This window comes from Pyxicephalus adspersus, chromosome 6, assembly GCF_032062135.1.
Source record: "Pyxicephalus adspersus chromosome 6, UCB_Pads_2.0, whole genome shotgun sequence".
In the NCBI taxonomy this organism is placed as follows: Eukaryota; Metazoa; Chordata; class Amphibia; order Anura; family Pyxicephalidae; genus Pyxicephalus; species Pyxicephalus adspersus.
Window position 1 is genome coordinate 33,654,448 of NC_092863.1, and position 22,670 is coordinate 33,677,117.

Genomic DNA, 22,670 nt, shown 5'->3' on the forward strand with positions numbered 1-22,670 from the left:
TTCATATCTACTAGAACCCTGTTCGGACATATTTCTGTAAGTTACAGGTCTACAATTTAAAAAAAAAATTTCATGAAAAACTAACGCTTTTGGAACAGAAATCTAGACCTCAGTGTAACACCCAGGTGGTTAAAGCAGAATGGATAAGTGAAGTCCCTTCTGCAATAAAATAATAACCTAACCTGCCTGATCCCAATTGCTGGCACGGCTATCTTCTTCCTTTCCTGCTTTCAATCTTCGGTCATCTTCTTTGGCTGGGCTACGATGACATAACTGCAGCACAAGCGCGCAGGAAATAATTTAGTCCCAGCAGTGCAAATAGCTGGGGTGCGCTGAGTGTCCAGACTTCCTATGCTGAGCCGTGCATGTGCAACTTGGCAATCAGGCATTGAAGAATGTCATGTCAAGATTGCCATTATTACTGGGACAAAGTTAGGAGAAATTTACTCATGTGAATGCATGAAGCACATTACCATTTTTGTTGCTGTACTTATCCCATTGAATTCTAACCTGTTTACACCTGGCTGAAGGACTATTTTATTGGAAGACAAACCGACTGGATTAGAGTATTTCGGGCACTGGGCAATCTGCATTTGGTCTGATAAGTATAAAAAAATTTCGGAGACAATCTTGAAAGATATAATATAAATGAATCATGTTTTACAATCATTTGTGTATTGTAATCTATTGTAGGATGGTTTTTAAACTACCAAGGAAATTTACCTATTTGTAAAAATATGATTAAAATAAACAGCAGTCTTTTCAGAATACACATGTGGTGTATTACCTTTTTTTGTGTAAATGCACAATATCTAACACATGATTTCATTAGGAATGAAAAATATGAAAATAAAGTCTTACGGATTGCAGATAGGCATTCAGAGCCTGCTGAGAAATTTTGGGGTTCTGTCCAGTGCAGAAGAACAGGGAGAGATATGCATTGCCCAGGATATCTGAGAAAAAAAAGGATAAAAATGACAGTGTAAGGTATGATGAAAGAAACTGGCATTTTTTTGTTTTCTGCAAACATGATTTGAGAGAAAAAAAAAAGAAAGCAGATACTGCTGTCTGATAAATTGTTCACTCCACACTGCAACTGCAGAACTGTCAGCGATTGGGAAGAGGTTGGCAACATGGTTTTTACTCAACATGAAGGTGCTGACGCTGAGACAAACAATGGTAAAGGACACAACACAGATTTTATGATGATATGCTATCCATTTTATAAAGATGGTTCCACTAAAATTGACCAGTCCAAAGAAATTGTGCTAGTGTTAGTGTTCGAATTCGGGTTGTCCTTATATTCGACCCGAATATGGCTGTTCAAATTCGGATAGACCCGACCCTAAAAAAAACGAGATTCGACAGCAAAAATTTGGATAAAAAAAAAGTTAAAAAAACGACATAAAAAAATTCCCATAAATTAAATTATTACTCACTTACACTTAATTAATGAATTTTTTTTTTTACAGGTTATCCTACAATGACATGATATCTCTTACTCTGTACCACACTTTCCAGCAGAGTAATAATATGATACATTTTTCTTTTATCCATTGCTAGAAAAATGTAACAAATGTATCAAATTACTGTGCTGGAAAGTGTGTTACAGAGTAGGAGATACTTGTTAGGCATCTTCTCAGTGATTGCAGCCAGAGTCTGCAATCATTGGGAAGAGTGTACGATCCACAGGGCACTACAGGTTAATTAACCTGTATTGCCCCACGGATCGTAGTGGAACTGCAAAGTTTATCTGCAGTTCAGTTCCCATGGCCACATAACCATGGGAACTTTGGGGTCACAGCTGTGACTGCAGGTAATCCCCGGGCACTGGAGGTTGAATGGGGACAAGTTTCCCCATTCATCACATTTAGTGCCCTGTGTTCTTGGATAGAGAAACTCTATCAAAGAACACATACATCTAGTAAAGGGCTGCAGAAGCAGCTGAATCGAAGAGGAGATATTAGACCAAGAAAGCCTACTTGGCATTTATATCAGACTTACACCAAGATGTCCCATCTCTTGTATCCATCTGTACAGCTTGCTTGGCTTGCTTCACACTGTCCATGATGTTCCTGGAATTTTCATCAGCATCTTGTGATCGTTGTTGTCTCATCACCATTGACAGGTTACGCAAGGAAACCTTATTCTTACACTGCCAAATAGAAAGTAGGAAACCTAGTGAACTTAATTGTCTTTGGCTCTCCGCCTAACTTTTGAAGATTTTAATTGCAAGACAGGGATTGTAAAATTGAATCTTACATGGTTGAGAGCCCCCAGAAAGCAGCTCTTAGCAGATGCAACATCCATTTTCTTCCAGTACACCTCTCCAAGCTGATTCCAGGCTTCAACCAGCCCGGGGTCCAACTTAACAGCTTTAGACAGGAGCTCTTCAGCTTCTGGACAATAGTTAGATGTAACATTGAGAGCCTTTCCCTTCAGCAGCAAAAAGAATGCTTTGTTCTTCCAAACATCTGCATTAAAAGAACAGCAACACAACAAAAAAAATATTACTGTATTCCAAACAACAGTAATTACAGTAAACAGAATACGTTTGCTTTTACCATCAATCTCCTCTATCAGGAAAACAGTTTGATCCATTTCCTCTTTCACGTCATACTGCTTACGAACAGCATCTTCCACACTATGGGTTTCAAAATAATGGTCTCGAAAATGATAAAGTTTGTCAACAAGTTCCTAAAAAAAGAAATATGCGTTAAACTTAATTGCAGCATTAGGAATAATACCAATTACTTTGTATACAGAACATTAGTCAAGTGTATTTTTATTTGAGTATGAGTTGTCACGCAAGGTTTTAAATTATGATAGGCACCATGGTGGCTCAAAGGTTAGCACTCTGGGCTGTGCAGCGCTAGGTCCCAGTTTTGAATCTCGGCCAGCACACTATCTGGATAGAGTTTGCAGGTTCTCCCCAGGTACTCCTGTTTCCTCACACATCCCAAAAACATGCAGGTAGGTTAATTGGCTTCCCCCTAAAATTGACCTTAGACTGCATTGTTGACATATGACTATGGTAGGGACATTAGATTGTGAGCCTCTTGGAGGGACCGCTAGTGACATGACTATGGACTTTGTACAGCGCTGCGTAATATGATGGAGCTATATAAATACTGTGTAATAATAAATAATAATAAAAAAACTCAATGCATGTGTTTCAATGGCAGTAATGGATTACCACCAGGAAATGTCTGATCCCGTTTTAAAAATGGAGCCTTGTGAGTTTAGATGGGCAGAGCTCCTGAGATAGACCGCCCTCCCATTATATTGCCCAGACTTGCACAAAGGACTCCTGATCATCACTACAACTACAATGATCCCTTAGTAGATGCAACAGCTGAATGCAATGTCTGCAGATAAACCGTACATGGGGAAAAAATTTTATTAAAAAAAAAAATAACAAATAACACAGGTCAACATGTCATTATCATCAGATATAATTGTATGTGGGCTTTGTAGTATTTTTGATGCAGATTTCAAATCTATGTTCAGTTTTTCTCTAGGACGTCTAGTTTTTGTGATGCAGCTAATTATATATTGTGTGAAATTCGTTATAAATAGCCTTAACATATTACAACATTTAACGACAGTTTTCTTTTTTTAAGGTTAGAGACCTCACTAACTGTGATTGATTTAATTTGTCATCATGCCTAGAAATTGCCTTCCTGACAGATCCAGACAGTTTCTGGTACATGTGTGGTTTATTCACCACGAAAGCACAATGTCGCCAAATTACCACTGAACTTAAAAGATATACAAATTATATTTTGGTTTCCCACATGGTGACCAGGATAAATCTTGGGCTCCATATGTCATCTGTACCAGTTGTAAAGCAGCAATTCCATTTGCAATCCTGATGGTGTGGAGAGAACCACTAGACCATCTAATGGACTGCTTTTTTTGCTGCGTCAACAAAAGTGTATTCTCAGGTGAAACCAAGCACAAAATTGTATATCCCTGCCTCGATTCTGCAATTAGGCCTGTTCCCCATGATGATTCATGGCCAGTTCCAGTACCGCCAAATGATGGACTTGCTTCTGTAGAAGGTGATGAGGAAAGCGCTGGAGTTGCAGCCAGTTACAACCCCGAATCATCTGATCTGACTACTTGGACCTTTACCTTTACACAAGCAGAGCTGAATGATCTTGTTCATGATCTAAATCTCGCCAAAGACCAAGCAGAACTTCTTGCATCAAGGCTTAAACAGAAGCACTTGCTTGCAAAGGGTGTAACTGTAACTCACTAGAGAAATTAAATCATAACTTGACACCGTTCTTCACTAGTGATGGCTCACTGTGGTACTGTCATGATATAAATGTAATCTTTAACAGTTTGTGACAAGAGCATGTTCCATCTGAATGCCCTATCTTCATTGATTCCTCTAAAGGAAGCCTGAAAGCAGTCTTACTGCATAAAGGTAATTCTAAACCAAGTTTACTGATTGCCCATTCTGTTAACTTAAAGGGTTCCTATGACAACATGAAGTTACTACTTGAAGCAATCCAGTATAAATCACACCAGTGGAACATCTGTGAGGATCTAAAGGTCATTGGCTTGCTGATGGGGATGCAAGGAGGATTCACAAAATATTGCTGTTTCCTATGCCTGTGGGAGAGACGATCTACGGGAGAACATTATGTCAAGGGTGATTGGCTACCAAGAAATACCTATAAGCCCGGAACAAGCAGTGTCAAGTTTTTGCCTCTGGTTGATCCCCATAAAATATTTCTGCCCCCTCTCCATATCAAGTTAGGCTTGATGAAGAACCTTGTAAAGACCATGGGTAAATCACACTCCATGGGTTTTCAGTACCTTGTTGACAAGTTTACAAACATAAGTACTGCAAAAATGAAGGAAGGGATATTTATAGGGCCACAGATCAAGTCTGTTTTGCAGGATGATGTTTTCAAACAATCTCTCTCAGCAGCTGAGCTAGAAGCTTGGGATGAATTCAAGTAGCTGTGTGAAAATTTCCTGGGCAACCATAAGTCTCCTACATACAAGGAGTTCAGAATCTGCTTGATTCATACCAGAAACTGGGTTGTTGCATGTCATTAAAAATACATTTCTTGCACTCACATCTAGAATTCTTCCAAGAAAATCTTGGTATTGTGAGTGACGAACAAGGAGAACGTTTTCACCATGACATTCAGTTAATGGAGCACCGCTACCAAGGTTTCTGGAATGAAAGTATGATGGCTGACTACTGCTGGATGCTGTACCGCGACAATCCAGACAAAGAGTACACAAGAAAATCATACTCAGCATTTCTGAAGAAACAATGGTACCTGACTGACACTGTTCAGTAGATCTATACCACAGTGTGCCTTATTTTACTTCACACTGAAGATGTATTAACCTTCTGTTCAATGGTGCTTACGTTTTATACAAAATACATGCTATATTGCATAAAGTTAACAATAATAGTACTCATAAATCAGGAACTGTAAAACTGAAAACAGATCTGCAATCTGCTAGATTGACAAAAGCTTGCTGTGGTTTCTGATGATTATTGACCAGTGTAATGTAGCCATACATAACAGCGTTTACCCCTTATATACCACAATGCCTTATTTTTATTTGGTTATAACATGTGGAGAAATGTGATAGTTTATTTTTGAGGCCTGTGTGTGCATGGTATTCTTTCTGTGTATATTTTACATGATGTATAACATATTTACAAAACAATATGCCAAAAGAAAGCCTGGTATGTATTGATCTGATGCAATAAGTAATGAGAAATGTATTTCTGGAAAAAGAACAGTCCTAGAGATGTGAGGGGTGCTGGGGCAGAGCTGAAGGGGTAAAATATTGGGGTATCAGAGAGAAGATGCCCCTCAATCGGAAGAAGCAATAGTCTAGAGGGGGGGGGGGGGGGGGGAAGGGTGATACCACAATGTGCTGATACATAGAGAGTTACACCTGTATAGAGGGGTGAGAGGAGTAGTGTACACACCGCATACACATGGACTTCACAACCTATACGCGGTCTCCGGGGTGACATGACAGTCCACAAGCCTCGTTGCCATGACAACATACAGCGTGCAAAAGTGACCACTGAGCAGAAAACTTCCAAGCTGATAAACGGGGCAGAGCCCGGGGACTCCCCGCTGACCTGTGCCCGGTAGATGGGACGTGACCCCCGTTGACTGCACACACACCGACAGCTCTGTGACCGGGGAGACCTCTCACACAAACCTGACTACCAGCACACACTCAGCTCACAGCCCACCTACAGCTGCTACACAGCTCCCCCGGACACAAGTTCTGTACCTGTAACTTATTCCTCACTTCAGTCTCTGTTTCCGCTCCCCCTTCTGCCATCATTTCAGCAGCTCTATGCTTCCCTCTCCGACACTGTTAAAGGATTTGTTTGTGCAGCGGAATGCAGGCCCACTCACAGCGCCACCCAGCGAGTGGGCGGAGTTGCTGCAAATGAATGCTATTACAAGGCTGCAGCTTTGCTTGCCAAGACAGGTGCATGGTGTGGTATGTGATCCAATACTGAGGTGTAATAAATGTCATCTGTTACACTCAGGTGTGATCCAATACTACTGTGCAACAACTGTGTTTTATTACTGCTGTCTTTTAACCCTGATCTATTATTGCTGTTATTTGACTGTGATCCATGACAGCTGTACAGTTCTCAATCACTTTCTTCAGTATTACAGGTTCTTCCACAATAAGGAATCTTCATAATGATCAAACTGCACAGCTGGCCGCTTTCACCTGCTGGGCATCTGGCAGCAGGTAACCAGGTTTGGATACAGCTGGCGCCATAGTCACCAAGCAACAACCGTGTGGCTAAAATCAACATGTCCATTTTAGTAATCACACTGCAATCTGCCAGAGATCCATGCAAAAAAAGATTCCCAACTTCTTCCTTTCACTTACATGGCAGATGTTGGGATCTGAACAAGGACCTGCTGAATGTAGTGCAACAAATTCATTTACAGAATAAACTGTGGCTTATGAAGACAGAAAAATACATAAAAGTGACTCGATCTCTTTTTTTCTTCTCTTCTGTGCATTGTAAAAGTGTATGTGAAGTATTAGAATGCTGAACCCTAGAGATTGGTGCAGATGTAACTATTTTTAATAATAATGAAGTCCATTGAAATTTTACAGCCAATGAATTATGCAAAACTTCTCTTTTATTGGTGCTTAGCCCTATCCAGGGCCACCATCAGAGTAGGGACAAAAGGTACTTCTGTATCCGGCTCAATCAGAAGAGCCATGCTGTTACATTTAGACATGGGGCTGGGATCCCAGGAAATTTACCTAGAAGGTGGGCACAGAAATGTATGATGGCAGCCATGGGCCTATCATGCAAGAACACTCTGCTTTGCTAATTAATCCAAAAGTTTTAGTTGTTAGTAAATTGTAGTTTTTCTACACATTTACTAAGCTTGCCTAATAAAGTTGTAGGGCAGTTCTTGTACAGATGAACTGATATGGTCTATTCTGCAATCTGTACATTGTATTATATTGCTAAAATGTCTATATTTTATTAAGTTGATGGGCATTATTTAATACTTATTTTTGCATTAATCTATAGCAACCAATCAGAACTCATCTTGAATCAGTCAGAATTCATGAACTATAAAAGAATTGCCTGCTATGAAATATTGCATTCCAGAATAAGAACTCCTTATTGAATTTGCTTGTGTGTGAAGATGAGTTCTCTATCATGTGATCATGTAGTAAATCCTATTGAAATTATTGAGACAAATTTTAGATCTTCATATAGTGCCCTGTATAACACACAAAGGGAAATTTGCCTTCATAAGGACTTTGTTAACAAAAATACCAATAGATGTAATAGTGCAGTTTGGAGTGTAACCATTGGCCTCAGATGCTGGTTTCACCCAAATAACTTCTTGCAGAGATTTTGGATGAATGCCCACCAGAATCTAACATCAACTAGATTTCTATTATGCCCACAATTTCTTCAGCTGCAAGATGTCTGTAGGTTTTTTTATGAATTGCTCCTTCAATGTCTCATACCAGGGGTTTGACTAGTCCAGTCCATAAAATCCCCCATTCTTCTTTCTTGAGTCGTTCCATATTAGATTTGCTAGTGTGGCTCGAATAACTATTGTGTTTAACTATCCTTTTTTGCTTTATTCTTGACTTTTGGACTAAAGCAGGCATGGGCAAACTAAGGCCCATTAGGCAGTCCGCGGCTCTGCGACCATGTCCCCTATCCAAATCCCAGGCTCAGGGAAGTGGGCGGGCTATGTCCGTGGACAGAAGCCACCAATTCTCCGATCCCAGGCTCAGATCTGCAACAGGAGTGGGCAGGGTTATGTCATCATGATGTCACTTTGAGTGACACCCAGCATGACATCTTGGCAAACACTACCTCACGTTGTGAGTTAGTTTGCCCACCCCTGCCACAGACACAGCACAGGGAGGTCAGGAGCTGCGCTATTGTCATCAATTCACTTGATGGAGGGACACTGACACAACTACGGTCCTAGGCTTTCTTATTTCTAAGGATGAGAAGACCCTCTGCCAGGAACTGACCCCCCCCAACATGCCCCTAGCTCTGTGGGTGACACTTACCTTTTGTATGACACAGGTGCTACAGGTGTCATTAAACAGCAGGATATTGTTATAATATATATGGTGATCATGTATCTGGAATATCACTGCACCCTGATGCTCAGGATTTGTAGACTGCCCCTGCTTTTCTCAATGAACGGTCAGGAGTTTGAAGCTCTGTCCTGCAAACTGTGTCCTTGCCGGTGGGACACACCAAGAAATATTCTTGTGATTGTTTTTTTATTCTAAAGATTTGGCTGTTTGATATAAATATTTGTGTTGTGCAGGAAATTTAAAGTACTGAAATCAAGATCTGTACTTGTAGGAATCCAGAACTGGGACCTTTGTTTAAAAGAGTTTAAGATCAGTGGTCACAAATCAATCAGTTGTTTGGTCATCAGCAGGAATGAGCGGAACTGTACAGGGCAGTGGTTATAGCCTTATTTGTGGCCCTTGACAGTATTGTAGGGCCACATGTGATGATATTCAGGGATTGTAATGATACAGAAAACTGTTCTGCAGCCAGATGATCAGACACTACAGATATATAGGATGAGATACTCAGAACAAATTGGAGAGTGGGTAGGGTTATCTCATCATGACAGCACATTCAGTGGCCATCCATCCAATTTTAGAACCCATTGTGGCCTGGATCAAAAAGTTTACCCACCCCAGGACTAAAGTGGTGCATTCTAATTTTCATATGACGCAGAATTTAAAATTACCTCAATGAATGCAAGCTGCCAGACCCTAACCAGCAAAACCACCCCAATTTTATAACAATTCCACCACCAGTTGATTTGAGGTTCTTCTCTCAAAATGCCAGAACTTGTCAGTGTCAGACTCTTTAATCAACCAGCAAAAGTCAAAACGCAAAATGGTTTCATATACTTGGTCAACCAGTCTTGGATACATTTGCAGTCATATGAAAGCTATTTTCTGTAAAGTAAAGCAGATTTCAGATTTTTTGGTAATCTTTTTAAGGCACCGGCGTTTGTAAAGCCACCCACAACCTTCTCTCGGAGATTAACAAACTTTGGAATGAAGACACTACAAGTGAAAAAGAGAACTCCTTCAATATCTGTGGTAAAAGTAGAAAAGACTCCCATCTGCCTATTACTTTAGTATCAATGAAAAGAATCATCTTAAGATGAAAACCAGATTTGATTGTTGTAGTTCTTTCATGCATTAAAATTAGGTTTTTTTATTAATTTTAACAAAAAGCAAAGATACTTTACCATATATAGATAATGATTAGAGTGGGAACAACAGTTCCTTGGGGACCTGAATGCGTGCACTCCATGTTCAGGTCTGATCACAGAATCCAGTGAATGTTTCAACATTCCTCCGTGATAAGAAAATGTGTGGTACAATAACCCAACCTATCAGATCAGAACTACTGCACACTTAGCATTTCATATTCTTAGATAAATCTGTGTCTATTATTGAAGGACTTTTGTTGTGTTTATTACCTTGATATAAGGGTTAAGTCAGTGCCCTAAGTTACATTAGGTCAGCCACAAAAGCATAGAGAATTCATATTAGAAAATATTTGACCAAATTAAAAAGATGGCAATTTCAATGAACTACGTTTTTCTCCAAATGATCACTGTCACAACATTCAGAAATGATTCCAATGCCTTTTATATAGTCAGGGGTGACAAACTCAAATACACAGTGGGCCAAAATTAAAAACAAAGTTACAGGCCAACCTTGAAATTTATTGAAAAAATTGAGGCAGGCCTAATTTCATGAGTGGCCCACTGCTGGAACTCCCTATTCATTAAATAGCAGCACTACTGCAATTCCACACACATGGTTAGTAATTCAGAAAAATTATGGTATTTTCAGAAAAGAGTCAGCGTACATATTTCAACTTAACCTAGTACAACATAACATTAAGAGAACACCAGACTCAGAGGTCCATTAGCTCCCCCGCACCTTAGATATGAACAAAGACTCTCAAACCAAATCGGTAAATACTTTAGAAGCTTGTGCTTTATTATTGCAGATATGTTGCTGCATTTCTAATAGGAATATTACCATTCTGAATATTTACAGGAAGCAGTCTTCTCCACGTCTTAGCCAAGGACACTCAATATCACTATTGGTTCTGCATACAAGAAACAATGTAAAGTCTCATAACTTATGGCAACATTGCTTTAGCATATCAAATTATAGACATGAAATGGTCCAATAAAGCACAGGGGACTAGGTTTTCCTGCCATGCTAATGTGCTACACCCCCCAAAATAGATTTTTTTTTTTATTTAGTTGAATGTCAAGAGTGCATACTGTATTGACAGACAACAGCTGTCTTACCCCGCAAAATTCAGAAATATGGAAAGGTAGCCAACCCACCATTACACAAATCTGAGTGAAAAAAGGCAATTTTAATCTGCGACAACCTAAAATCCCATAACACATGTCTAGGTGCTAGGAGAGGAACAGATGTCGCATATATTTGACATTTAGTGTAAAATAGGGAGACAATGAAAAGTACTCTTTACCTGTAGTCATGTAAACCAACAGAAAAGTGCTGTAAAAGAAAAATTGAACACATCAGATTTTTGGTTTTTAGACTTTGTTCAAGACAAGAAGAAAACAGTAGGTATTGCTCAGAGCATAAAATATAATCAGAACTCAGGTGAAACACGGACTATGCAACTCATCATGCAATACCAAGTATTTTACTGAAGGGAAGGTCTGTGAGAAAATGCATATTCAGTGCCAAAGGATATAGAACATGGGAAAAAAAAAAAAAACACAGCCCTACTCTTGTTTTGTAGAACTAGGGGTTAAATAAAAGTTTATGGAGCAAAGAAAAACATAAATGTTAAACTACTGATTGGTATGCTTATTCTAAAGGCAAGGGCACAAAATGTTTGAAACATGTTAAGACAATTTGCATATTAAGCAGAAAAATCTGCATTGGGAACTCTGAATTCTGTAAAAGGGGCTGAAATAGAATACAGAATCTGTTTGCACGATGAAAAACTATTCCAAAGTGTGTCAGCCAATAACACATTAATTTCCTCTACTTACCACCACTTAAATATTCAGAAGCATAGGGCCCTCAGCTTGCAGTGTTCATTTGCCAGACATCCTAAAATTAGATAAAATTATTAGCAAATTCAAATGAGCAACCACTGCATTCACAGTACCACCCTAAGTGTGAGCTGTCTTACCCCGCAAAATTCAGAAAGTGTGGAGAGGTAGCCAACCCACCACCATCACACCCCTGAGTGAAAAAGGTAAATGTTATTCTGCGACACCCTAAAATCCCATAGCCCATGTCTTGGGGCTGAGAGAGGAACAGATGTCGCCAAGAAAGCAATGACACTGAAAACATGCTAGGCTAACTCCCAGAGCAATACATTGCAACTGAATGGCAAGGTTGTTTGCTAGAATGAAAACGTTAAACGTTTTTTTTTTTTTTTTAATAAAGTCCTGCTTAGGCCTAACAAATAAGACTGTCTTTACTCTATGTTATGCAAAAGACCTTCTCTATAAACATAGAAGAAAAATAGTGCAAAAGCACACCAAGAATCTAAGTCAACGGGAGATACTTTATATAAAAAAAGGGCCAATACAGCCTTCTAGTATTATACCTTCTGCTTTGCTGCTCACACTGCTTTACACCACATTAACAAGGATGAACTCCTACACCAGGTTCAGCGTTCCAAAGCATTTGCAGCAAAGAGCACACCCATGTAGTTCTTTTATATGCTGCTACTTTGGACGTTTAGTAGCCCCAAGCCTACAATATTTAAAAAGGCCTGTACCCATTTTTTATTTTTTTTTTTTGAAGGTGGCTTTAACACTCTAGCCTTAGCCTCTTCTCAAGTTGCCCTTTTGTTGTTCCTAACTTTTAACATTAAATACAAAATATATATTTACCTGCACTGTGGAAGCCAGCAATAAAGGCTGCAAAAGAAAATTGAAAAAGTCAATCTTTTGTCTGCTATGCTGTGCTGAAACTAAATAAAAGGGATAGGTATTACTCAGAGCATTAAGTATAATCATAAATTTCAGGTGAAACACGGACTATGCAAGCTCATCATGAATACTTTTTGTTTAATAATGTTCATGCCAACAAGACTACAATATTTTAACACATTCATTGAACAGTCCTTAAAATGTCTTGATCAACTACTACCTCCTAATTCACTTCTTACCAGATGTTTTCCAGTATGTAGTGCCCAAGATCAGAGTGGCTGCTGGCGTATCCAACTGTACAGGTCACTGCGAATTAGTAGGGCTAGGATCAGACCTTAACCTGGCTGTCCATAGGAGACACTAGAATTGAACAATTCAAAACATGGTCATCTTATATTCCCATCACAACCAGGTGAATAGCCATCTAGGATAATTCTGATCTCACATAGTGTTTGGAACTACAGACACAGTAAGAGCTTCCATCAGCATAAACATTATATGGGACAAACATCTGATGCAGTAATTTTTCAAGCACACAGTTCAGTACATGGTACTTTTCAACTACATTTACTAACATAACATTCTGGTAGTTAGGATTTTATAGAAAATTTAGAGCTCAGAATGCACTAAACACCGCTCCCCACCCATTGTGTTTTATCAACGCCCATTCCACTTTACAAAATGATTCATTGTACTTGCAGATATATTAGGTTGTGTATAAGGTGTATGTCTTTGGAGGTACATAAAGCCTGCTCAGGGCATAAACATAATCATAGTTTTCTCAGGTGAAACACGGACTATGCACACTCATCACCACAGGCTTCCAGATACCAAGAACCATTTCTGTATATAATAAAGTGCATGCTATATTTCTGCATTTCATTTTGAATGCCACCCAATACACTAAAATAGTGAACATCCATCCTACATTGGCTGCATCGGAAAAAACTTTAAAATAATTCAACAAAATAAATTTGGTTGAAATCTGTGCCGTGCCATTGTTACAAGTCACCTCAAAATTACACTCTGCTCCTAAAAAAACAATTCAAACATTTATTACGCTGCATTAGACATAGAAGAGCATTTGAAGCTGTAAGTTTTGTCAGTAGTTTTTTTTATCTGAAGCTGGAAAATGCAATAGTGTCAGCATTTACATGCTAAGTGACACTTCACAGCATGCAATTTGTGTCCAACATCTCAAAGTAATTCTGGCTTAGATACCAAACGTTTACAGAAAAGCAAGATTAACACTTACCACCAAAAAGAACATAGCTTGGTCTTGCTTGCAACACTCTTTAGCATGGTATACATTTCTTCAAACCCACAAACTAGAAGAAAGAAGACACCAACACATTAGGCTCTGCAACTGTGTCCCTAAAAATGGTCTAAAGCAGGCATGGGGAAACTACGGCACGCAGGCCAAATGCAGCCTGTTCGGCTCTTTAATCCGGCCCGTCGAGTATTGGTACAAAATTGTCCACTGGCTAAAGGATGAACATCACACCACTGTTCCCAATAAAATGGAATGTAATTTGAATGTATGTTTATTTTCTTTTAGTTAACAGCTTTTACACGTAGTTTATATAAGTTCATACAAACACTAACCATTCATCTAATACTGGCCTGGACCATCTGTCAAATTTTAAAACTCATTGTGGCCCCTAAGCCAAAAAGTTTGCCCACACCTGGTCTAAAGCTTAAAGATAATGGTTATGGCCAATCTGCCTCAAAGAACAAATTATTTGTGAAGCACATGAGTTGACAAAACTGCAACAGTACTCCTTTTAAATTAAAGTTCTAGAATATAAAATTAAAAGCTGGCCAAATTTTTTTTTTTGGAGACGTTCCGTTTTTAGAAAGCAACAAACAGAAATCCCATTAGGTCAGAGGTACACAGATTCAGCAAAACATGCCAGATCCCATGCTCTGCCATGTGTCCTCTCCTTGTGATTTAATTTACATTTATCAGAACATGATCCTACAGTGTGCATCCTTGATGTGTACCTGAAGTTAGCAATCACATCCAGAGAAGACAAGACATGCTAATCTCCTATTACTAAATATTACACTACCACTGGAAAATTTATGGGGGAGGTACAAATACTGGAAACCAAAAGAACCATTGACAAAACAAATAAATCTAAGCCCTGTTGTGGTGGCTTGTGAAGCTGTATCTTACTCTCCAGTGTCAGATCCCCACAGATGCCAGTCTGGATGCATGCAGTCTGGCTACTTTGCTTACTTCATTTCAGCACACTTGCCACTATGAAAGCAGCAATATTGTTCAAACAAGCTAGAGACCACGAGCAACAAGCAAAGCTTCCTTTCATTTAGCCAATTCTGTGTCCTTACCAGCATTCTAACTCATCGATGACCACTGTTTGTACAGATTAGTTTGAATGTTATGCTCAACCTCCTAGGGACTTTAGCACAGGTTTTGATGCTAGCTCTGTATTAAGTGGGCCAGATAACACCTACTACAAAGCTGTCTTACCCTGCAAAATTCAAAAAGTGTAGAGATGCGGCCAACTGACCATTACACACCTCTGAATGAAAATGGCAAATTTTTATCTGCGACAACCTCATACCTGTATAGCAAGGTTTTTAAAATTAAGACTCCAAGGTGTTTTCCTGTAATTGTGTAATTGGTAATAAAGGCTGTAAAAGAGAAAGACAACAAGTGAGACTTTATTCAGATGCACGCATACATTAAAAAAAAAAATTGCTAGGTATTGCTCAGAGCATGAATTGTAATCACAGAATTCAGGTGAAACACGGACTATGCAAACTCATCATGCAATACCAAAGTCTAGTAAAAAATGTTTACATATACAGCATATTCAGAGCATAAAGGAGGCATATTCTATCTTAGAAGTGTCACAACCAATTATATTTATATTTCATTTGTTGTGTTCCCTTTCTCAGCCTGTTCTTTAGTTTTTTTTTTTTACTAAAACGTCTTGAAACTAAACACGTTTCTTCTATAAACCTCAGTAAGCTATGTTTGCAATTTGTGTCCTGCCACGGAGAAGTTTTTTATTAATATTATTTCTCCATCTTAGAAACAGGAAGCAAGTAAATCTTCTTAAAGCAAGAACAATTTGCAACTTGGTTATAACATTTTTGCTCATTTGAAGATTTTCCCAAACATATTCTGCTCCTTACCTGAAATATTTGAGGCTGTAGCCGCTTCAGATCTGCCAGTTTGTGGGAGACACTGGAAGAAATTATACAAGGTGTTTTTTTTTTTTTTTTATTACATTGCGCACACTTATTCAGATAAACAAACTTTTCAGGCAATAGTTGGTACATTGAGACAAAAAACTGTCACACCAATCATTATGCATAATAGGGATACTAGATAAATGCTTTTACCCTATGCATATTAACAATATTGGGGCCAACTCTTCTGTTTACAAACACTCAAAGCATTCTGGCACTATTTTGGTAACAACTTTAAGTTGTACACAATATAAACATAAGGGCAGGGGTGAGTTTTGGAAGTATCCCCAACATAATGTTATTTCTAATCTATATTAAGGTCCACACACAGGATGACCATTGCATATAGAATCCTCTAGAGTACATAAAAGCCTGCTCAGGGCATAAACATAATCATAGTTTTCTCAGGTGAAACACGGACTATGCACACTCATCACCACAGGCTTACAGACAATAACACGTGTGTGTGTGTGTTTGGGGGTCCATTGTGCCAGTCACTTTCTGAGAAGTTTTGATGATATAGATGTATTATGATATAAATGCACTATACTATATCCTACCAATGCCTAGATATGGTGGCTGCATAAATTACAACTAATTTTAACAAAGGAGTTCATATACATCCTTAAGAATTGTAAATAGAAAAAAGTAAGCATAATCAGGAGACACTTACCAACAAAATGTTGCCAGTCACACTGAAGGAATAATTTGCAGCAGTGTTCATGGTGGTATTAACACCTGCAATATTACAAAGTACAGATTAAAAAATATGGATACAAGCATCCAAAAAGCACCTGTATATTTTGTCTGGAAGACTTCCACCTCCAAGATAATAATGGCTGCTGAATAAAAGGAGAATAGACCAAGCAACCATAGTCTTTAAAGCAGACCTAAACTCAATGTCCATTTTACATAAAAAGGTAGGCAAGCTTTGATCTAAAGTAAAAATCTGAATTTTTTTTAAGGGCCACTTTAATTTACTGCAAAGGTAAATTCTAGACGTTCACAGATCACTAGATAAACCTTGCAAATGCCCAGCCATCTTAGGTAAAAGGTGATCAGTGCTGCACACAAGCCATAGCACATGGCAGATCACATGGCCCGCTTCACACCCTCTTCACCAGGCTGGGCATTGCTGCAGAAGACTTTAGCTCTATCAGTGACTGTTTTCTCCCTAGCCCCTTTTTGTAGTACTACTTTGTAGTAATCACCTGGCTGTTTATGGATGGCTGCTGAAGGAGAAGCAAAAAACACAGGGGCCCCCACCTGCCTAAAGCTTCTTCCCACCAAGCTTAAAACTTAAAATTAATTTTGGGAAGAATTATGAGCAAGATCAGGGTAGGCAGCATGGCCACCCACCCTACAGAAATAAATGCACAGCATGTGCCATTACAGTTTTAAAGCTCCTTCCCCCCCAAAAAATAGAAGGAAATTTCTATCTTATACAAAAGGGTTGTCTACCTATATAAGTAAAGGTAAAAGTTTGAGTTTAGATTCACTTTAAGCTAAGCACCCCTTCACCCACCCCACTAAACAAAGGTCATAAAATGAACATAGAGGTCACCAAGCTTATGGCATATTATGGAACTCCACTCAACTTGTGTGCAAGGTTAACTGCAGCAAAACTTTTATGTAATGTATTTTGTAACATTTAACTTTTTAATGTATTACTTTTGAAGAAATGTGTTACCAAGGTTATCAAATCAAAATATCCAGGCAAGAAAAGTGAATATAGGCGAGTGTATAATAAACAGAAGGCGAGGGGGGAGCAGTGGCAATGCATCAGGACATATACAGGGTGGGGGGCAATTTATCGAGATATACAGGGTGGCAGGGTAGGGGGCAACTTATCGGGATATACAGGGTGGGGAGGGGGCAATTTATCAGGATATACCAGGTGGGGGGCAATGCATCGGGATATACAGGGTGGGGAGGGGGGATTATCGGGATATACAGGGTGGGGGGGGCAATGTATTGGCAGTGTGTGTTGTATGTCCCCTGCACTGGAGCACGCTGACACCACGTGGGTTGCACGCTTCAGCCAACTAGACACCCCGGAACCATCACACAGAATGGACCCCCAGTGAGTAAGTTGCCTTAGAGAACTGAAACCAGCCGTCCCGTACCTGTACCGCATTGTCCACGCCAGTTCCCATCTCCGCGACCCGGGCTGCCATCATAAGACGCGTGCTTCTCTCCGAGCCTCTCCTTTAAAGGATTGTTCTTGAAGAGAAAGGCGGGAACCTGGTCACAGCGTCACCATGCGGGCAGGCGGAGTTACAGCTAACAATGCTTCTGCTAGGATACGCCCAACTCCTTTTACTTTCCTAAAACAAGTGTTTGTGGTTTATGTTCCTGTACTGCTTCTTGGAGTTCTTGCTTCGCTTTCTCGATATACATTCTTTTACAGCAGCAGTTGTACAATTACAATATGAAATAGAAAGGATGCAGCAGGGCTTACTAACCAAGAGAGGGAAATGGCCACAATAAGTTACACAATGTACAGGCTTGCAATAAATGTTCCTGTATAATAAAACATACCCAAAAAGCTGGGTTTATTACTTCACTTCCAGGATAAAATATTAACATGCTGCCTACACAGACCTTGGTACAACAACCATTTTCTAATAAAAACTTTAGATGATCTGCATCTGGGAGATGAAGAGGGGAGAGAATGAGTGGGAGGGCCCCTGCTGCAAGTAATTTCTCTTTAATTCCACATTAAGGTAAGGGGTTAGTTTATGGAACACCTATTGCCCAACATAAACAAACTTGTAATTCTGTTTAGTGAATTTTGTTATGTAAACACCTCTACACAATGGTAGTCTGGCAGATGATACTTTATGGGGAGGGGAGAACGAGGAGCAGCACCCCGCTGTGCTTTCTCCACTTTCATTACAATCGTTCGTTGTTCGTGGATCTGCCACAGCAGTCAAATGTCATGCTTTTTTGACCTAGTAGACAATGGTAATTATAGGATGTTCAAACTAAAACACAATTTAGGCAATTTTTTGTACTTAGGAATGTTTTTTTTTTTTTTGTCTGTGTTGGGGCAGGTAGAACTCCCTTCACTTCCTGTCCTAAAAACACAACAGGAAGTAAGAAGAAATCAATTTAAAGTGACGGGAAATGATCTGTTATGAACAAAGGCACTTCCCCCATTTCCCCATGAATTACAAAAGTATTACATACATTTCAAAGTAACAATTCAGGTATATTCTTGATTGGAAGTTGCCTTAACAGTAAAAACAATATCTGTTCATTCAATTAAATATGGGGGAATATTTGCTACATATACAATCTTATTTAAAGGCCAAATAATTATTTACACACATACATTACTGAAGTATGTGAAGTACTTTATTTTATTGTGCACAGTGTAAACATTTAAATCTCTGTAAGTAAGAATAAACAACCACTATATCCATTAGTAATACACAACATTTCTCTGTTCCAGTAATTTACATCCTTACAACTTTAAAAGCCCTGGATGAAGCCATGTTTTGTTGGTCTGTTCTATGTCCAGGGGATGCAAAGCTGCAGTTTCCTGTGTCAATAAAAGGTGAGGTACAGAAGATGTTCTGAGGTCGAAATTCCACATCACATGATCTCATTGGTGGTGTTCTAGCAGCTGGAAACCTGTTTCCTAAAGAAGAAAGAATACATATGATTATTAGATTAAAATATTTGGTTATCATCTATCACAAATGGGGTGCACTTTCAAAGGCTGTAATTATTTTCTTTTTAGGTGTCTAATACCTGATTAGCAGTAAATAACCAAAGAAAGGATAAGGATGACAGGATGAGGTCTAAAACTGCATTCTTACTCCACACCAGACCACATGTATATGATATCAGTCTGCTCCAGGTTGGTCCATACATTTTCTTTTTTGAACACTAATTTATAACACACTGATTGGATTAAAATGTAGTAGCAGCATACTAAGGAGGTTATTCTTCCATTCTCTCATCCTGTCAGCACATGCAGCAGAACCTGACTGGCTCCTAAACTGGCCCCTGACTTTCCTAGTTTAATTTCTGCCATCAAGGCATAACACAAGACCGAAAAATATAGAATCGGGTAGTACACAATGCATTTGGAGGTGTTTTAATAAACACATGTTCATGTTTGAATATCTGCATAAAGTGGTTTGGTTTGTATGGTGCATTTTGCAGAACTGAAGAGTAAACACAATGCTACAACTTCATTGTGGGCCCGGTTGATTCCGAATAATTTGTCAATGCATGGGCATTGTACAAACCCTTTATAATTTTAAAAAACACAATATACACATTTTGTAATATAAACAGTTTACACAAATGCCATAACATGCAGAAGAAAAAATGTTCATATCACCCTCTGCAACACAGAAATTGGAAAAATAAAAATGGTTTGACTAATATTTTTCTTAAACATGTGTTTTTATTATATTCTGTAACCCATTGAATGGGGGAGAGAGTTTCCTACAAATTAAGCAGACCATTTAGAGCAAGGTCCGCTTTAAGACCTAAAACAGCTCCATCAACCTTCCATTGTCAATTACACATTGGCATCATGTGGTTTAGTGTCTGTGCACTGTATCTCTAGTTACCCATAAATTGGTCCAGATGAACTCTCTCTCCATTTGTCTCTCTGTTAGCCGCCGCCATGTTTAGGAGTCTCAGCCCATCGTACATTCCCTGGAGCTTATTATACTGCCTATTGCGCTCCATCAGTTTTTCTGAGAGTTCGCTGTATTTTCTTTTGTATTCTTCCAAGATTTTCTTTAAAGAGTTTACTTCACCTTTCATTGCAGCCATCTCTGCATCCTTGCTTTGTAATTGATGAGTGTACATTTTTTCCACCTGTTTCAGATGTCCTTCTGCTTTGCTGTAATTATATTCCTGGTATAACCGCTCCTGGTATACCTAAATGAAAATTCAAGGAACAGCAAAAGCAGACATCAATTTTTGTTATTATTATCTGGTTATATGAAACTGGAAATGAATTTACAATTAAATACAAAGCAACAAATCCTATTAGAAGCATGTACAAAGAGAATTTATAGGTTTAACTATAACTCATCTGGAACCAGAGAACAACAGTGATTGCCAACCTTTACAAATTGTTATTTCACCAATGGGTTTCCGTTGATGTGTAAACAGATAATAAACTGAATTAAACTATATAATTGTCCTATATCTGTAGATAATATCTTGTAAACAACAAGAAACTCACAATCTTTAGTACAAACTATTGTTTGTACAATGTTGATCTTTGTTCCAGTCTCTAACAGCCCAGGGTTACTACTAAAGGTCAAAGAACATCCAGTATTGATCCCTGTCATGTGATTATTGTGAAAATTATGATGATCACAAGCAGATCAGAGATTTCATCACAAAATAAACTTCTTTAGCCTGTAGAAGCTGCTAACACCTGACACAGTTTGTCAAGATGACACAGTTTTCTATACTGTCAGATGCAATAACTTTATTTTAAAAATATAAATGTATTTTGAGAGAAACGGCAAACCAATTGATGTTCAAATACTGTTTTTGACCTGAAAAGTCAAACATAAACTATTTTGATTTTTTTAAATCTCAGTGTAAACAGATATTTTCCTGCTACCAGAGAGAGCTGTAAGGGACACAGGAGATCAACTTTACAGTTTCCCTGAGGAATTCCGCAGAGGATTTCTCTAGAGCAGAACCGTAAGAAAGAACTTAGGATAAGCACATATTGTTAGTGCAGCAATAGTTTTATTTCATGTATATGCATATGGTATAAAGCAGGGGTTCTTAACCTTTTGATGACTCCGGACCCCCAATGGATTGTCCAATATGGTCCCATACCCATTTTACTTGACTGTCGAAATAATCCCCATTCTTTATATTGGTTGCCAGTATGACTTCTAATTATGTCAACAGCTTGAATTTACTGTATTTTAGATAAGGATAGCTAGTAAGAGAACATGAAATAAAATCATAAGCATCAAATGTTCTATGGCATTCCATTCACGTACTACCCAAGTATAAATTAATACATTACATAAAATAAATACCTGTACCCAGAGATCAAGTCCCATATCCCCAGCATTTGGTTCTCATACCCCCAAGGGGTATTGTTACCCCAGGTTAAGAAAAAGAGAAAATTATGAAGTAAACACATATCTGTAGAGAAATAACAAAACCATTATCTTGAACTCCACTTCATTGCAAAAAAAACCATCACAGTCAATGTCCGGTACAGCCTTCATTGGTTACTTCTGCAATCCTCCATGTCACAGCAGCAGTAATGTTGTGAAGGTTAGCAAGAGGAACCAATGAGATTGACATTTCCAAAAGTTTCTATCTTTGTGTTTGGCCCTGTTCAAAAAAGTTACGGGTAAAAAAAAAAAAACATGAAAAATGTTAAAAAAAAAAACATTCCCATCTTTGTGCCACGTGGAAAATGAAACCTGAATAGTTACAGCTTATTACTGTTTTTTTGTTTTCAATATCTAGTAAGGACTTTATCGACATATGAAAATCAGTGCTCCATATAAAAAAGACCCTGATGTGTGGTTTGTTAAAATTTCCCAAGAAAAAATAATTTGGTAATTGGCATTTTCTATAGCTAGCTTTTTACCTGGTAGGTCCAGAAGGCCAAAGCACGAGAACAAATATCTAGAACGATCTCAGGGCGTAGCCCTGCCAACATTATGGCTTTCTGTTCCTCAGAAGGGCTCAACTCGGTTCGGACAATATCTAGCTTACTGGAGAGAGTGCTAGTACAGGCTGGACACACAGCAGGAGTTCGGCTAAACTCTCCGCTTCCATGCTGGTCACAGAATATATGTGAACAAGCTGTGACCCAGGCCCGACCAGATAACTTTATCCTGCACTTAGGAAAATTGCACAGCAGGAGGTCATCACACACCGACATCACTACGTTCAATCTGGAAGACAAAATATAACCATAATCAG

At 38.7% G+C, this 22,670-nt stretch overlaps 2 protein-coding genes and 2 non-coding genes across 7 annotated transcripts in view; all 4 read right to left on the minus strand.

Annotated features, from left to right (window-relative positions):
* TTC5 (tetratricopeptide repeat domain 5) overlaps positions 1 to 10,681 on the minus strand; it is a 20,326-nt gene extending 9,645 nt beyond the window's left edge. The window contains exons 1-5 of one of the 4 annotated variants that reach the window (XM_072415144.1): positions 10,609 to 10,681; positions 2,565 to 2,697; positions 2,263 to 2,513; positions 2,005 to 2,155; positions 862 to 953 (exon numbers count right to left, since the gene is read on the minus strand). In XM_072415144.1, the coding sequence (XP_072271245.1) occupies positions 862 to 953; positions 2,005 to 2,155; positions 2,263 to 2,513; positions 2,565 to 2,697; positions 10,609 to 10,611 (630 nt within the window). In that variant the 5' untranslated portion in view covers positions 10,612 to 10,681. Of the gene's footprint in view, positions 1 to 861; positions 954 to 2,004; positions 2,156 to 2,262; positions 2,514 to 2,564; positions 2,698 to 6,291; positions 6,436 to 10,608 lie in introns of those variants that run through there. The other 3 variants (XM_072415140.1, XM_072415142.1, XM_072415141.1) reach the window with 3 other exon arrangements.
* A 194-nt stretch (positions 10,682 to 10,875) lies between these two features.
* On the minus strand, positions 10,876 to 11,021 carry LOC140334405 (small nucleolar RNA SNORA79). The gene has a single exon (XR_011921533.1). It is a non-coding gene; the product is annotated as a small nucleolar RNA SNORA79 (small nucleolar RNA).
* Positions 11,022 to 11,741: 720 nt separating this feature from the next.
* On the minus strand, positions 11,742 to 11,889 carry LOC140334404 (small nucleolar RNA SNORA79). Its single transcript, XR_011921532.1, has one exon. It is a non-coding gene; the product is annotated as a small nucleolar RNA SNORA79 (small nucleolar RNA).
* A 7,178-nt stretch (positions 11,890 to 19,067) lies between these two features.
* On the minus strand, positions 19,068 to 22,633 carry CCNB1IP1 (cyclin B1 interacting protein 1). Its single transcript, XM_072413749.1, has 3 exons — positions 22,333 to 22,633; positions 20,318 to 20,633; positions 19,068 to 19,371 (listed from the first exon to the last, which is right to left on the minus strand). Exons 1-3 carry the CDS (start codon positions 22,627 to 22,629, stop codon positions 19,187 to 19,189), a joined length of 798 nt encoding a protein of 265 aa, XP_072269850.1. The 5' UTR covers positions 22,630 to 22,633; the 3' UTR covers positions 19,068 to 19,186.
* Between the last annotated feature and the right edge of the window lie 37 nt (positions 22,634 to 22,670).